This window comes from Geotrypetes seraphini, chromosome 7 (genome assembly GCF_902459505.1).
Source record: "Geotrypetes seraphini chromosome 7, aGeoSer1.1, whole genome shotgun sequence".
Lineage (NCBI taxonomy): Eukaryota > Metazoa > Chordata > Amphibia > Gymnophiona > Dermophiidae > Geotrypetes > Geotrypetes seraphini.
In genome coordinates, this window is record NC_047090.1 from 57471961 (window position 1) to 57488408 (window position 16448).

General features: G+C 43.9%; 1 protein-coding gene across 3 annotated transcripts in view; it reads right to left on the reverse strand.

Annotated features, from left to right (window-relative positions):
• The window catches only part of SMC1B (structural maintenance of chromosomes 1B), an 896774-nt gene that overhangs the window by 247631 nt on the left and 632695 nt on the right, over positions 1 to 16448 (reverse strand). For all 3 annotated transcript variants that reach the window (XM_033952101.1, XM_033952100.1, XM_033952102.1), the window contains one exon: positions 688 to 841. In XM_033952101.1, coding sequence (XP_033807992.1) covers positions 688 to 841 — 154 coding nt within the window. The remainder of the gene's footprint in view (positions 1 to 687; positions 842 to 16448) is intronic.

Genomic DNA, 16448 nt, shown 5'->3' on the forward strand with positions numbered 1-16448 from the left:
AGGACTTTTCTCCCTAAGGAGCCTCTATGCTGTACTCTGTAAGTTGGTTACTCTGGTATTCTAAGCTGCTTCTCCGGGCATACCACAGCTGGGAGTAATTTACCTTCCTTCCCTTCTCTGCCTGCTGGATGAGCTTTCACTCTAATTGGCTGTACAGCTTGTGGCTCAGCTCTCTGAGACACATTGCCTTTTTAACCCCTTTTGTGTCCAAACTTATTCTCTGGTTTTTACAGAGATTCTGTTCAGGATTTCTGCAAAATGAATAATGGGCAGAAGTATAGGGCTAACTATTCATGATAGAAATCTTTGTGTGCTGCACCTCTGCCTGACTTCTACCCCACTCTCCTGCATTCAAAGGGCTATTCTTATTCACAGGACCTGGGGCAGTTTTAACCTTGGCAGGGACAAATAAAGGATTTCTACTTGTGACAGGTGGCTGCCTGCCACTTTTTTTTCATTTATTTAGCCTGTCCTTCCAAAAGAGCCCAGAACGGATTACAGGAGTACATACATAGTATAGTCAAGACAAATATGGACAAGACATTTAGAAAGTGAGTGGTACAATGCCTGAGTTATGGTAAAGAAAGAACATCTGAGATACACTAGGTAAAAATACACTGCTGAGATACACCTTTATTTACAGGTTCAGTCTTTATATATATTTTTTCAAAGTCTTTACCAAATTACCTCTATTTCACTGATTTCTTCCAATGATCCTAGCAGCAGGCTTATCTGCAAATCTTGGACTTTACATTCCAAAAGCAAATTGTGCCTCTTTAATCTTTGCTGTTCCAATGAGATTTCTATGGATATTGTTTCTTTCTGTATCTTCATCACCTCTCTATAAACACAGATATAAAACAGTTACCTTAAAGTAGTTATACTGGCAATGCTCGTAGATAATTCAGTTGGCAGTTTTATAGAATCCCAGTTAGATCTATTTACTAACCCTTTGAGTATGCTATTAAAAAAATTTACCATGGAATTCACTAACCCAGTGATTTCAGTAAATAACTCTGAGCCAACTTTTGTTTTGATCTCCCTCCCCCCCAGCCAATTTTTACCTAACCTCTGCCTGTCTCCATTAGCCCTATATACAGCTGTGAGATTATGTTTTGCTCTGGCTGCTGTGCAGTCCCCTACTGCATATCTACCTGTTCTTGCATTTGAATCTACAGTCATGCAATGAAAAGAACACAGCAACAAAAGAAAAACATGCTTTTGCTGATGTAAAGGATGAGCCGATGAGGGCTTTCAGAGCCCTGAGCCAGTGCCTCATGTCTTAAGATAACTCTAGAACAACTTAAAATTTAGCAAGTCCCAAGTTGGGCCCACCTTCTTTTAATGCGCTGTCCAGCATGGTGAAAAAACTTGCCCTTCCAATACTCTCCACTCCTCCACACCCAGTACTAATAAATTAAAATAAATAATACTAGGGTTACCAGATTTTACGGAAGTAAAATCTGGACCCATGGCTACGCCCCAGGCCCTCCTAGTTCCACCCAGCACAGCCCTGCCCCCTCAACCTATTCACTTGTTCGGAGCGGTATCAAGAGGGCATTTGCACATATGCAGGTGTGACATGATGTCACACGCATTGCATCTGCACATGAGCAGATGCTCTCCTGATGCTGCTTCCAGCTGGAAGGTTTTCAAAACCTGGACAAAGTGTTGGGTTTTGAAAAGCCATCCGGACCCGGACATGTCCTCTAAAAAGAGGACATGTCCAGGTAAATCCGGATGTCTGGTAACCCTACCCAGTACATACCTACAAATCCCTGCTAAGGAGAAAAGATTTCCAGTTGTTCCTATTCCAACAGCCACAGGCCTCTAGTACTAATACATAGTAACATAGTAAATGACAGCAGATAAAATATCAAAATAATATTTCTAGGGCTCAGGCTACTGCATTCAGATTTTTTGATAAAAGGGACCAGGCAGGTCAGAGATACAGGGGAATGTATGGGTGCAACTGATCCTGACAATATGATCAGGGATTAGGTGGACAAGAGTTTTCACTGTGCTGGACCCGTTAACTTGCTCCTGAGTACACTGGCAAAGTATTAGCAGGAAAAATTACCACCATCTTTTGAAGTGTAATTAACTTTACATTTAATCTAGATTGTACCTTGTAAGTTATATTGAAAGATTAAGTTTCTTACCTCTGCTAATCTTCCATCTTGTAAATCTCCTCTGGAGGCTGAACACTAGGGTTCTTGTATCCTTTCCAGCCTTGGCTACAGGGCTCACAAACAAATTTTGTCTCCTCCCTCTGAGTACACCTCCCTGGATACTTCCCATGATTCTCATTTGATAGCAAAGCCAGGTAGATCTAGCACAAACATGAACACAAGAAAAGAGAGAGAGGGGTGCAGGAAATCCCCACTACAAGTCAATCCTGCTCATGATAACATAAATACATAATCAATGAATGCCAATAGGGCCAATATTTGCTGAACAATAAATTGAAACATTTATAAACTATAAAACTGAGTAACTTTACCCTAAAGGAGATACAACCTGAAGATCAGATGGGGCACCACCCTGTGAACCCATCCAACCCCTTAACCTTACATAAAAAGGACACTCTTGTGATTCTTAGTGAGGCTGGTCAAAGACAGCAATCCAGCTTACCAGTTATTGAAGAGGCGACCTGCGAATCGTACAAAATAGATAGGCGGGTGTTCAACCTCCAGAGGAAATTTACAAGAAAGAAAATTAGCAGAGGTAAGAAACCTAATCTTTCATTCTTGTACAATCCCTATGGAGGCTGAACACTAGGGATGTATCAAACAGTCCCAACTCTCAGCAGGGGAGGCCCGGTGATCCTCCACCAGAACAGAAGAGCCAAAAGCTGTATCACACTTAGCTGCCACATCAAGTTGGTAAAACTAAGGTATGAAGAGAGGCCCAAGTGGCTGCCCTACTAATCTCCTCAGGTGAGACCGCACGAAATTCCACCCACGAGGAAGTCATTCCTCTGGAAGAGTGAGCCTTCACCCCAAGTGGAGACTTCTTCAGCGCCGACACATAGGCTGTGGAAACGGCCGCACGTATCAATCTCAAGATGGTAGCCTTGGAAGCAGGTCAACCCCGGCACGCGGGGCCCGCCAAGTCAAAGAAATGGTCTGATAGACGGAAGTCATTCATGGTCTCCAGGTATCTCAAAAGGAGACGCTGTACATCCAAAGGCCGCAAAATACGATCCGAATGAGGAAATGACTTTTGGAAGAAAGGAAGGTACTGTCCTCAAAACCACAGCAGCCTCTGTGATACGAAGAAAAGTATCTCTGCACGACAGAGCCTGAAGCTCCGACACTCTCTGTGCAGAAATGACCGCAACAAGGAAGATGGTCTTGATGGTAAGATCTTTCAGAGAAATCTGATCCAGAGGTTCATAGGGTGGACAAGCCAGAGAGCGGAGAACCAGATTCAGGTTTCACGTGGGGCAAGGCAGTCCATAATGGAGGCCTCAGTCTCCTTACCCCTTGCAAGAAGTGGAAAACGTCCAGGTGAGACGCCAGAGAATCCCTGAGAAGAGGGACCCAAACATGACAGTTCCGCAATCTGGACACAGAGAGAAGAAACTGCCAATCCTGAGGCCAGCCGGCAGGAAGTCCAGAACATGTGCCACCGACGAGGCCAAAGGGTCCACTTGAACCCCCGCACACCAAGCCTGAAAGAACCTCGAGGCTTTCGCGTAGGCTGACACAGTTGATTTCCTCTTGCTCTGAAGGAGTGTAGTGATGACCACAGACGAGTAGCCCCTAGCCATCAAGGCCACGCGTTCAAGCGCCAGGCCGTAAGACCAAAGCGGTCCGAATCTTGAAGTGCTATTGGGCCCAGCGTGAGCAACCTCAGATGGTAAGGAACACACAGACCCCTCTCCGAGCTCAACCGCACTAGGTCTGCGTACCAAGGTCTTCTGGGCCAATCCTGGGCCACTACGATCACCCCATCCTCATGAGAGTCTACCCGGCAAAGAACATGCCCTATCAAAGGCCCCGAGGGAAAACACTCCAAGGACATTGACCTGAGACCGAAGCGAAAATTAAATTGAAGAAGGGAAAGTCATGAATCCTAATGGGAGACTTAATCCTGAGGCATGTAGACAGCCACATAGCAGGAGGGAGAAGTGGCAGAAAGACTTCTCGTCTGTATTTACAAATGAAGACACATCCAAAATACCGGAACCTGTGCAAATCTTCAATGGAGATCAAGCAGAAAAATTAACATCCATGGAAATAAGCCTTGAGGACATACGCAGGCAGATAGAAAAATTAAAAACTGACAAATTCCCGGGTCCGGACGGAATCCACCCAAGGGTTATGAAGGAACTAAAGAAGGAAATAGCGGAACTACTTCAGCAAATTTTCAATCTATCCCTGAAAACAGGCGAGATCCCGGAGGATTGGAAGATAGCCAATGTTACGCCCATCTTTAAAAAGGGATCAAGAGGTGACCCGGGAAACTACAGACCGGTGAGTCTGACCTCGGTTCCGGGGAAAATGGCGGAAGCGCTGATAAAAGACAACATCGATGAATATTTTGAAAGAAACAAACTTCTGATAACCAGCCAACATGGATTCTGCAAGGGGAGATCGTGCCTAACGAACTTATTGCACTTCTTCGAAGGAGTTAACAGACGGATGGACAGAGGAGTCCCCATAGACATCATATATCTAGATTTCCAAAAGGCCTTTGATAAGGTACCCCATGAATGCCTACTTCGGGAACTGAAGAACCATGCGGTGGAAGGAGACGTACATAGATGGATCAGGAATTGGTTGGCGGATAGGAGTGGAGGGCCACTCCTCAGACTGGAGGAAGGTCATGAGTGGTGTTCCGCAGGGCTTGGTGCTCGGACCGCTATTTAATATATTTATAAATGATCTAGAAACAGGGACGAAGTACAAGATAATAAAATTTACGCACAACACCAAACTATTTAGTAGAGCTCGGACTAAAGAGGATTGCGAAGGGACTTGAACAAACTGGGGGAATGGGCAACGAGATAGCAAATGAAGTTCAATGTTGAGAAATGTAATGTACTACATGTGGGAAGCAGAAACCTGAGGTACAGCTATACGATGGGAGGGATGTTATTGAATGAGAGTACCCAAGAAAGGGACTTGGGGGTAATGGTGGACATGACAATGTAGCCAACGGCACAGTGCGCAGCAGCTGCTAAGAGAGCGAACAGAATGCTAGGTATGATCAAAAAGAGTATTACAACTAGAACGAAAGAAGTTATCCTGCCGTTGTATCGGGCGATGGTGTGTCTGCATCTGGAGTACTGCGTCCAATATTGGTCGCTGTACCTTAAGAAGGATATGGCGATACTCGAGAGTTCAGAGGAGAGCGACACGTTTGATAAAAGGTATGGAAAACCTTTCATACGCTGAGAGATTGGAGAAACTGGGTCTCTTTTCCTTGGAGAAGAGGAGACTTAGAGGGGATATGATAGAGACTTACAAGATCATGAAGGGCATAGAGAGAGTAGAGAGGGACAGATTCTTCAAACTTTCAGAAAATAAAAGAACAAGAGGGCATTCAGAAAAGTTGAAAGGGGACAGATTCAAAACGAATGCTAGGAAGTTTTTCTTCATTCAGCATGTGGTGGACACGTGGAATGCGCTTCCAGAGGGCATAATAGGGCAAAGTACGGTACTGGAGTTCAAGAAAGGATTGGACAATTTCCTGTTGGAAAAGGGGATAGAGGGGTATAGATTTGTGGTTTTCTTACCTTTATACGGTTCTGAGCACCGCTTTGGTTACAAAGGTTGAAATAGGTATCACAGTTCCTATTTTTGTCTTCTTGAGATTGATCACCCAGCCGAGACTCTCCAGCAAATGCACCACCTGGCGAACCGCCAGGCAGCCTTCCTCCAGCGAGGGGGAGCTCTAATCAGCCAGTCATCGAGGTATGGATGTACTAGCATACTGTGACAAACCCAAGTCCATTTCGTGTTTTGCCCATAACAAACCCAAATCCGTCCCGGGTTTTGCCCCGAGGATCTGGAGAAAACACAGTGAGCCTAGATGCAGGAGAGCTAATCAGGTGACAGACCTGTTAACAGATCAAGCTGACCTGCTCAGACAATGATATGGAGTTAGAAGAGGCAGGGCAGGAAAAGGTTAGGGTGGAAAGCTGCACCCAGTGCAAACCCGTCCCTGCCACTGTCAGAAGTCTGATACCGTTTGAGCAGCCTGTTAGAACTGGGGCTAGAGAGAAACCTGCCTGTAGTAATAGGAAGCAGGCTGGTGCGTGGAAACTCCTTCCCCCCACCTACTCAGAGAGGGAGTGGCTCTCCACAGGATATAACGTGGCTCATCAGAACAGGAGGAGGAAGGAGGCACACTGGACAGGAGCAGCTAAGAGAGAGACAAACATCAGGGGAGGATAAGTTCCTCTCTACCCTACCTGCAGTAGCTGGTGACACAAACTGGCAGATGTCTGATGCAGAGATGTGTTCTGCTTCTGAGGTTTTGAAGCAGCAGGAAGAAGAAGTCATGGAGACTCAAGAAAGCAGGGTAGGAATTGAGGCTTACCCCATAGCAATGGAGGTGCAGTGAAACATTGGAGTTTTTGTTTGCCTGTAGTTTTGAGTTCCCAGTTAAGCTATACCTTTTTGTGCAAAAGGTTAGGTTCTCTATTGAGCATGAACTTTGCATTGTTCTTTAAAGCCTTAAGGTTTGCTGCGTACAAGTGTGTGCATGTTTCCTCAGTTACTTACCAAGCTAGGAAATCACGTTTCTCCTTCACAGCTGTGCATGATTACTGCAGCAACGTTTCAGAGGGAAACGTATGCATGATATTGGGATTTGAATAGAACAGTGATTTTGTTTGATATGGACTGGGTGATAAAACATTACATGCCTGAAGTATATCTGCTCTAGTGAAGAGGACTGAGTTATATTATACTTTTAAAGCCCAGAAGCAGGGGACTACATTTAAGCCATGGCTGGCGGACTTGAACACTTTGGTTTTCGGGATTTGTTTCTTATGATTTCATGGAATGAATGTTTTCTGTAACTGCCAGGCAGAAGCCTGCATTTTTGTTTATTTGGCCAGTAGCTGAAATAAAGCTAGTGGTTTTTGCCATTTCTGACTAAGTCTCTTTACCTTGCATGCTCATGAGGCAGATACTGTGCCTGAATTAAGACCTGAAGGATCCCTTGGTAGTAAGGGACACGCTGGAAATAAGGATTTGGTCACGTCCCCGTTTGCTCGCTGCGCTTTACAGGAGCGTGGGTGTGACAAGACCAAGCAATCACAGATGAGCAGCCACCACCACCATGACTTTAGTGAATAATTTGGGTGCCGACACCAGCCCAAAGGGTAGTGCTACGAACTGGAAGTGTCTCAGGAATACGTGAAATCTCAGCAATCTCTGATGATCCAAAAAAAATTGGGATGTAGAGGTACGCTTACGTGAGATCCAAGAAAGCCAAAACTCCCCGGGCGCAATTGCTACCACAACGGAATGTACCGTTTCCATCTGGAAGCGCGGCACCCACAGGAAGGCGTTCACTATCTTCAGGTCCAGAATAGGTCTGCAATATTCGGACGATGAAGTAAATCGAATATCTCCCGGACCCCAAGTCTTCCTTTGGAACAGGCTCTATAGTTGCCAGATCCAGCAACCTGCGCACCGTGGCTCACACTTAGCTGGCTCTGTATGGATTTCCCAAAGGAGAAGACAGGAAGAAGTCCGGCGGAGGTCAGAAAAACTGCAGTCAAAGGCCCTCCCTGAGCACCTCGAGGATCCACTGGTCCGAAGTTATCTTCTGCAATTCTGGAAGGAAGGCCGAAAGCCGCTCCTGATCCAGGGGAGGCCTGCCAGAGAGCTGGCATCATAATTTTCTCTTGGGAGGGGCAGAAGGACAGGAGTTGGAAGACTTTTGGCACGCTGCACCTCCAAATCGAGGTGTGGAGGCAGCTCCGAAACGCTGTCCTGTCGCCGGGTCCAGGCGAACTGAGAATTGCGCCGGTAGAGAAGAAAATTCAGCCGTCCCGCACCCCTGGTCAGATGAGGCTTAGTGCCAGAGAGCACCTTAGGCTTACGGTCTTGAACACTGGCCATAAGGTCATCCAGACTGATGTAGGCCGCTGTCCAGGCCTACCTCGGTAATGAGACCTCGAACGCTATATACTGGTTTCAATAAGTATATATTTATTTAGTCAATCAATAACAGCTTACAAGTATAGATCATATAGTATATAGCGTAACAGAAGGTGATGACCTCTAGGCCTAGAGGTCCTCTGATGTCTGTTCTGACCTCTCCCTTCTATAGGCCTGGTTTTTATACATTTCTTAGTGGCCAACACCACGTTGGTCTATATCACATGATACATCCTTATTGGCTATTTACTTATGCATTACTGCCTAACTACATTCATTTATTGGCTATTCTTATCTACGTCATGTTATATGTCCACTCTGTTTTCCGTAAAGCCTACCTTTTCCCCGAAATGCCTGTTTCCCCACCATATTAGTATTTCCGAGCACAAGCCCCCCCTCCCAACTTTAAACATCTCTGATACTTTCTATTAGGTGATTTTTCTTATGAATTCTTTCTTCTGAGAATTCTGTCTTCTGACCACGGTCTGTTTATCTCTTTATGGTATCTGGCTGGGTGGGCCTTGGTGTAAAACCACAGCTAGCCCACAACCTCAGGACCTGTTGCTTTTTCTCTAGTTTTACCTCTACAGTAGCTAATTGAACTCATAAAACAGCGTATTTCTCCATCTTTGCATGCTCTTCAGTTAATGGTGAAATATCTTTCCATAGTTAATCTATTGTTTCTATCATCTGCAGAGATAGATAAGGTAGATAAGGTAGATGTCAGTTGCAGAGGGTGAAGGCAGTTTTTCTGTAAAGAGCAAAGTGATCTTTGTCTTTTTCCCATCCCCCTTCGCCTGGCCAATGTCAGGACTTTCCGGGATATATCCCACTTCACCTGCCTTGCTAATGTCAGGACTTACAGGGACCAGAGCCTCCATGCTTTATTCTCTCTCATCCCCTCTTCAAAGCCCCTCCAGGTGGCTTTGACCCCTGCTCATTCGGTGAGGAGTTGTTTGTATCAGAAACTGTTCATTATGGGCCGGGGCTATGTGCTAGGAATCACCCATGGAAAAGGAAAGAGACAAGTACCCACCCTTGCTATGCTATCGAGGACAGAGCAGTATAACATGTCGTAGTGTACTTATTGCATATAATAATAAGCTAAGCTGTTAATAATTCAGATATTTGTGTAAAGCAGAAATCATGGGCATTTAAGCTTCAAATAAATGACTTATACCTGCCGGGTTGTGATAGAAACATCAGCATAAATTACTGATGTAGTGGGGATAGGGGGTGACTCGTGGGAGGGGAAATCAGCTGCTGGTGTTTCATAGGGAGGTACATTAAAAATCAGCCATGTCAAGATTATCAAAAATGTTGTGTATGGGTCTGTGTAGGGGTCTCTATTTCAACATTTGGGATAGTTTGGGCAACCAGGCATCTGCAGGGGTTCATAATTTAACCTGATACATTTTAATATATATTCTCTCTTTATGGCTTCATCCTGTCATGAGCATACTACATCCAAAAGGGATGGCGGGATAAATTAACAAGTTAGATTATTTCCATGCTCTTCCAAAACAGCTGGGATCGGTGCAGACTCGGCTGGGTCCAGACGCCAGGGGTGAAAGTCCAGGTAACCACATCAAATCTTACGTCATCATCCTTCAGCTGGGCTCATCACTTCCACTTCACTGCAGTTCTCCTCAGCTTAGCAGCAAGAAAGGGAATGGAAAGAATCCAACTGGAGGGGAAAATAACTAGGGAGCTATTGTGGGAGTCAAAACAGGATGAAAATGCATAAAGTCACAATCAAGAAAAACACATGAAAATATATATATGTACTAATACTGCATGAGTCCATAAAAGAATTAAAGTGCAAATTAATAAGTCCATAATTAAAGCTGTAAAAGTTCAAGGTCATAAAGGTCATCCCGTCTTTGGTAGCAACAGTCAGGAAGTCTTCGCTGGTAAGTCTAGGCATTTATCCAGTTTCTTCTCCGGTAGCAAGATCCTTCCGTTAGGGCTCATCCGTCATCGGGGTTTCCTACGGCCGAAAATCTTTCTTCCAGCGATGATATTTCAAAATTGCATTAGTCCATAATTATGCAAATAAGTCCTTAATAGACATTAAAAGGATGTAAACACGGATTCTCATGTAGCATACAGCTTCCTCTGATAGGCAATTGTCTTTGTGAAGTGATCCATAATTAATAAGGCAAAAATATCTGTACTGTATATATCATTTAACTTGTTTCCAACAATACCTGAGCAATATTACTAACAGGATAAGTACAGCGTTAAAAGATGACATACAAAAGAAAACAAAAACTTATCTGCTTTAATTCAGATAGGCTAAGGTCTAATATATGTATTGGCTGAATTATATTTGTCAGCCTAAGGGAGTTATAGTTACAATGGCATATGATGTTCAAAGGACAGGAGTAATATGCTAAACATAAATATGAATTAGCAAAGAGTCAAACCCAAGCAAAAGGATGGCTAAGCTATAGCCTTAAACATATTAACACATAGGTTATATTGAAACATACTAAAATAAAGAGGATAAACCCTAAAAATTAAAATAAAATAGGATTTATGGGAGAAATGTCCTTCCCATGGGATTCTATCAAATCATGGGTTCAATTTTGTTTCTTTCACTAATATTCTGAATGTCAATCAGCAAAAAGACCTAAACTACAGTATTTTGAATTCCAATCAATAGGACTGGATATTTCCTTCAGCAACTTATTAGAAAAGTTCTTAAACAACAGTTAGAACCATTTTTTTTTTTATAATAAAGCCAAACGCTAATTGCATTGTGTTAAACCAAAAAGTATTTCTGCGTGTATCAGAGAATATGTAAGAAAAAGAAGAAATAACATTTCTTTTACAAGTTACAAGAAAAGGCAGAGAAAGAAAAACTGCTAGAAGTTTTTTTTTTTTTTTTTCCCGAAACTATTATGATAGGTAAAGGAACAATAGTTTCCCTTTTATATTGATGTTAACTGTGCAATGGGTTAACAGTACAGTACATGAAGAAAGCAGAAGTTACTTTCGCTTCGGTGTGTTAGCACGACATTAATTAATATTACCATTTGGGATAGAAGCGGATCATAAGAACCCTATGCAATATGTTCCAGTTATTGTAGGGACATGAATAATGAAAAAACAAAGAGAAAATAGCAACTGATAATTTCAAGTTAAAGAAATAAAGCACTACATTTCCCAGTGTCCCTAAACATAGACACATCAACCAGGAAGTAGCTCGGTATGTTTGTGTAACGGAAAAAAGAAGAAGAAGCATAACTCCTTTCTTAAACTTTGATCACAGACAAAGAATAAGGTTTGAAATGGTTGTAGTGAGTAGTAAAAAATAAATCTTCTTTCATTATATTGGTAATTATAGTGAGCGCTCATAAATGGAAATCCACTCACATTTCCATAAACACTGAAATTAACACAGGGCACAATACAACAGATAATGACTCATAGTAACATAAAAGACTGTAACGCTGAAAAATAGACAGACGTTAATTGCTAGCAAGTATTAAGGGAGTCCCCCTCTTGTATAATTCAAGTGCACTATAGTTTTTCCTAACTCTAGAAAACAAATGATCGTTAGTAATGGGAAAAAGTGAGGTGATGGGAAAAGCCCATAATAAAAATCCCAGACCTAGAAAGACAAAGGGTGTGTTTATTTTTACATTGTCAGTTATACTTAATGCCTGTCAGTTATTTGGTTAGACATAACCACTTGTCACGAATCCTTCCTATCTACGTACACTATCTCTATATATCTATTGACTTTCGATATTTGTCTCTCATCCCTTCTTTCCAATACTGTTTGTATCCTATATAATAAAAGGCTAACTCGCGCATGCGCAGTCCTATTTTCGTGTTCCGTGCGCTGTAGGTCTGTGGCCGAAGGAGTGCGCATGCGCGCGAATACGTCACCACCCGATCGCCTCCACAAGCCGGACCGCAGCCAGACGACGTTATCCGTTTCTCCTGTCGCCGCCGCCGATCTCCGTTTCTCCTTTGCCGCCCACCCCCTTCTCTTCCCGCGGGTCCGAATGGCGATTCAAGCAGCGTGTACATCAGTCTCCACACGCTGCTTCGGGCCCTTCTACTGCCCTGATTTGCTCTGCCGCGTCTCTGATGATGTCATCAGGGACGTGCCAGAGTAAATCAGGGCAGAAGGGCCCGAAGCAGCGTGTGGAGACTGATAAAAGCGCTGCTGGAATCACCACCTTTGTAGTCCGGCCCGCGGGAAGGGGAAGGGGAAGGGACAGGGGCGGGTAGAGGAAACGCTAATGCTGCTGCACAGGGAACTGGGGGGGAGGGGGGAAGGGAAATGGAGGGGAAGGGAATGCTGCTTTGGACGGACAGACAGACAGAGAGAGGAAGGGAAACACAAAGAAAATAAGAAATACACAGGGGCAGGTGCTCAGGGAACTGGTGTGGGGGGAGGGAAATGGAGGGGGATGGAATGCTGCTTTGGACAGACAGAGAGAGGAAGGGAAACACAAAGAAAATAAGAAAGACACAGGGGCAGGTGCACAGGGAACTGGTGTGGGGGGAGGGGGATGGAATGCTGCTTTGGACAGACAGACAGAGGGAGGAAGGGAGACAGAAAGGAAAGAAGAAAGACACAGGGTCAGGGAGATACACAGAAAGACAGACAGGCAAAGGGGGCCAGGGACAGAGACAGACAGAAAGGACAGCGGGAGCCGCGTCAGGAGGGGTGCAGGATGCGGCAGTGGGAACTTTTCCAATGGGTGCAACTGGGCAGCTGTCGGGAACCTCTGATCAGGGGCAGAGCAAGGTAAGAGTATCATAGGGATAAGAAGGAGGAGGGAGGATAAAAAAGGAAGGGATGCCTACTGATGGACAGGGGAGGTGAAGAAAAAAGAACGGAGGACTAATGTTGGACAGGGGGAGAAGGAAAGAGGTGCTGCTGGACAGGGGGGAGGTAAAACAAAGGGAGAAGGGCTGCTGCTGCATAAGGAGAGCAGTGAAGGGGTGGTGGTGGACACAGTGGAGGTAAAAGGAAGGGAAAATGGACAGGGGGAGCAGGCAAGGGGTGGTGATGGACAGCCAAGGAAAAAGAAAGGCAGAAAGAAAGAAAGCGGCTAAGGAGAGAGAGAGAAAAAAAGACAGACACACACACATATGTTCTAGCACCCGTTAATCTAACGGGCTTAAAGACTAGTTTATATATAAAAACAATAGTGATCCAAATCATTTCTGTAATTTTGTTCTTCTCTTTCTCAAAAACAATCCTTTATAATCCAGCAAACTTATATGAAATAAATAATTGTTTAATGAAAGCTTATGGTAACATTGAAACGCAGTTAAAAATATATACTTCCTCTTTCAGTCTCATTCACTCTCATCCCCCTCACCCCCCCAATTTTTTTTTTTTTTTCTCTGGTTCGTGACCACAAAAGAACAGGAAACAAAAACTCACGAGAGCAATGCTTTCGCTGTCTCACAAAGCGCCATATGCTACACAGGCCAGTACACAAGCGACAGCTAGCATAAACGGAAGAATAAAGGAAGCCTGTAGACAGCATGACAAGCTGAAAATATTACAGTAAAACACAGACTCAGAGCTACGCTAAGGCTAGAAGACCCCTCTTGTTGGTAGCAAAGAAATAAACCCATAAAAACAGAACTAATAAGCCAAAACCCATACAAAATAGTGGCCACACATGATAATACTACATCATAAGGGGCTAGGTAACACAAAGCACAATGCAGAGAAGAGGTATATACTTTCGGCTCAACAACGGTAGGAAATATGGGGGCAAAAGGAGGAACAGGATTGTCTAAGCAACAGCTTAACAGAAGATCCAACGGGAACAGGCAAGAGAAAGAGAAGCTAGGGCTAGGGGCACAAGACAAATAACTCTGGCTAGCACTGGCAGCCAGAGAAGTATAAGACAAGGGGATTCCTAAGGTCAGCAAGAGCAGGGGGCGAAATCAGACGTAGTGGGCATTCTAGTTCAAGATGTGGGGTTCTCGAGCCAGGAACACTGCTGAACCACAGTTTTCCTGTAAAGCGGGGGAAGGTGGGGACAGGGTGCATTGCTGGTGAATAGTTTCACAGATATCATCTAATGCCTGAGAGATAGTGGCCCACGGGACAGGGGAGTAACGACCAGTATGTGTTGTAAGAGTGCGATCTGCCTGCCATTGCACTTGGTGTGCAACGGAAGGTGGAAAGATAGGACTAGGGTTAAGAGTATTTGCTGTGGAGAGCAAAGGGGCAGTGAACAGTGGCAGAGAGCAATACAAATAGGAGGACTGAGACGCTAGCATAAAAAGCGGAGAAGCAGGAGAAGAAGGGGGTGGGAGACTGCAGGAGCAGGCAACTTGGGAGAAAAAACAATATATCCAACTACAAAGTGTACAAACTAATGAGTCTAAAAATAAAACTAATAAGAATACTTACAAAATGATGCAATGTGATCACAGAAGAGCAGGTACCTTCGTAGCAATAACTCAGGTGTGGCCAGAGACCACAGAAACAGCATAACCACCAGTCAAAGCTGGTTCAACAGTCACACCATAACAGTGATAGTTTGATATAGCAGAGGAAATGTCAGGCTTGGCCCAAGACCACAAGAAAGAAAGGAAAGAATTTAACCAGCAAACGAATCAGTGTCTGTACCAAAAAAGAAAATTTTAAGGAGAGTAAAAAGAAGGCATATAACGGAAGTGTTAGTGGGTGACAACACAGCTGCGCTGAGACTATACCTAAACACCGGCTACACGACCCACCGGTAATTGATTAACTGCTAATTACCTACGTATATATACATCAACTACGCCCTAAACTGACTACACAACCTGCCAACTATAATGGATTCTGACTCCTATCCTAACCTATGGACTGACTACCACCCACCAGTCATAAACATATATACACATATCCTAATTCTTAAACAATTCCTATGGACCGGCTACCACCCACCAGTCAATTCTTAAACAATTCCTAAACTATGGACCGGCTACCACCCACCAGTCAAAACCATATATATATACATATATCCTAATTCTTAAACAATTGACTACCTAAGCTATCGGCTACCTAAGCTATCGGCGGACTACTCGACCCATCCGCAAGCAAATATATCATCTTATGAACTATGGACTGCCTACCACCGGTCAGTCCGACTAACTACCCAACGCGCTAGTCTATACAGGAACCGTAGGACAGCTAAGGATGGTAGCCCGGTCCTGGGCGAATTGATGTGAATTCCTGCTCCAGGGTCCGGGATCCTCCAAAGTTGACGCCACAGGGCCTGTGTAACGACAAACAAACAGGATTAGTAAGGAAAGAGAAAGCAGTGTTTAAGGCAGACCACATTCCATTGCTGGCTTTAAACTAGAAAAAGAAAGAAAAAACCGCATAAAAGGGGAAGTAAAATAACACAGCAAATCTGCAAGAAAATAAGGAAGTTTAGGTAGAGACACTGCATAAGTACAAGCAGGCAACCCAGAAACACACTTTTGGCCAAAAGTAATGGAGAGGCAATCTGACAAGCAGAGTATAGGCCTTCAATCCAGTGAGGTCTCTAAAGGGGCATGTTCCCTTTATTTCAACGTCGGGGTCACCACTGATGTAGGCCGCTGTCCAGGCCTACCTCGGTAATGAGACCTCGAACGCTATATACTGGTTTCAATAAGTATATATTTATTTAGTCAATCAATAACAGCTTACAAGTATAGATCATATAGTATATAGCGTAACAGAAGGTGATGACCTCTAGGCCTAGAGGTCCTCTGATGTCTGTTCTGACCTCTCCCTTCTATAGGCCTGGTTTTTATACATTTCTTAGTGGCCAACACCACGTTGGTCTATATCACATGATACATCCTTATTGGCTATTTACTTATGCATTACTGCCTAACTACATTCATTTATTGGCTATTCTTATCTACGTCATGTTATATGTCCACTCTGTTTTCCGTAAAGCCTACCTTTTCCCCGAAATGCCTGTTTCCCCACCATATTAGTATTTCCGAGCACAAGCCCCCCCTCCCAACTTTAAACATCTCTGATACTTTCTATTAGGTGATTTTTCTTATGAATTCTTTCTTCTGAGAATTCTGTCTTCTGACCACGGTCTGTTTATCTCTTTATGGTATCTGGCTGGGTGGGCCTTGGTGTAAAACCACAGCTAGCCCACAACCTCAGGACCTGTTGCTTTTTCTCTAGTTTTACCTCTACAGTAGCTAATTGAACTCATAAAACAGCGTATTTCTCCATCTTTGCATGCTCTTCAGTTAATGGTGAAATATCTTTCCATAGTTAATCTATTGTTTCTATCATCTGCAGAGATAGATAAGGTAGATAAGGTAGATGTC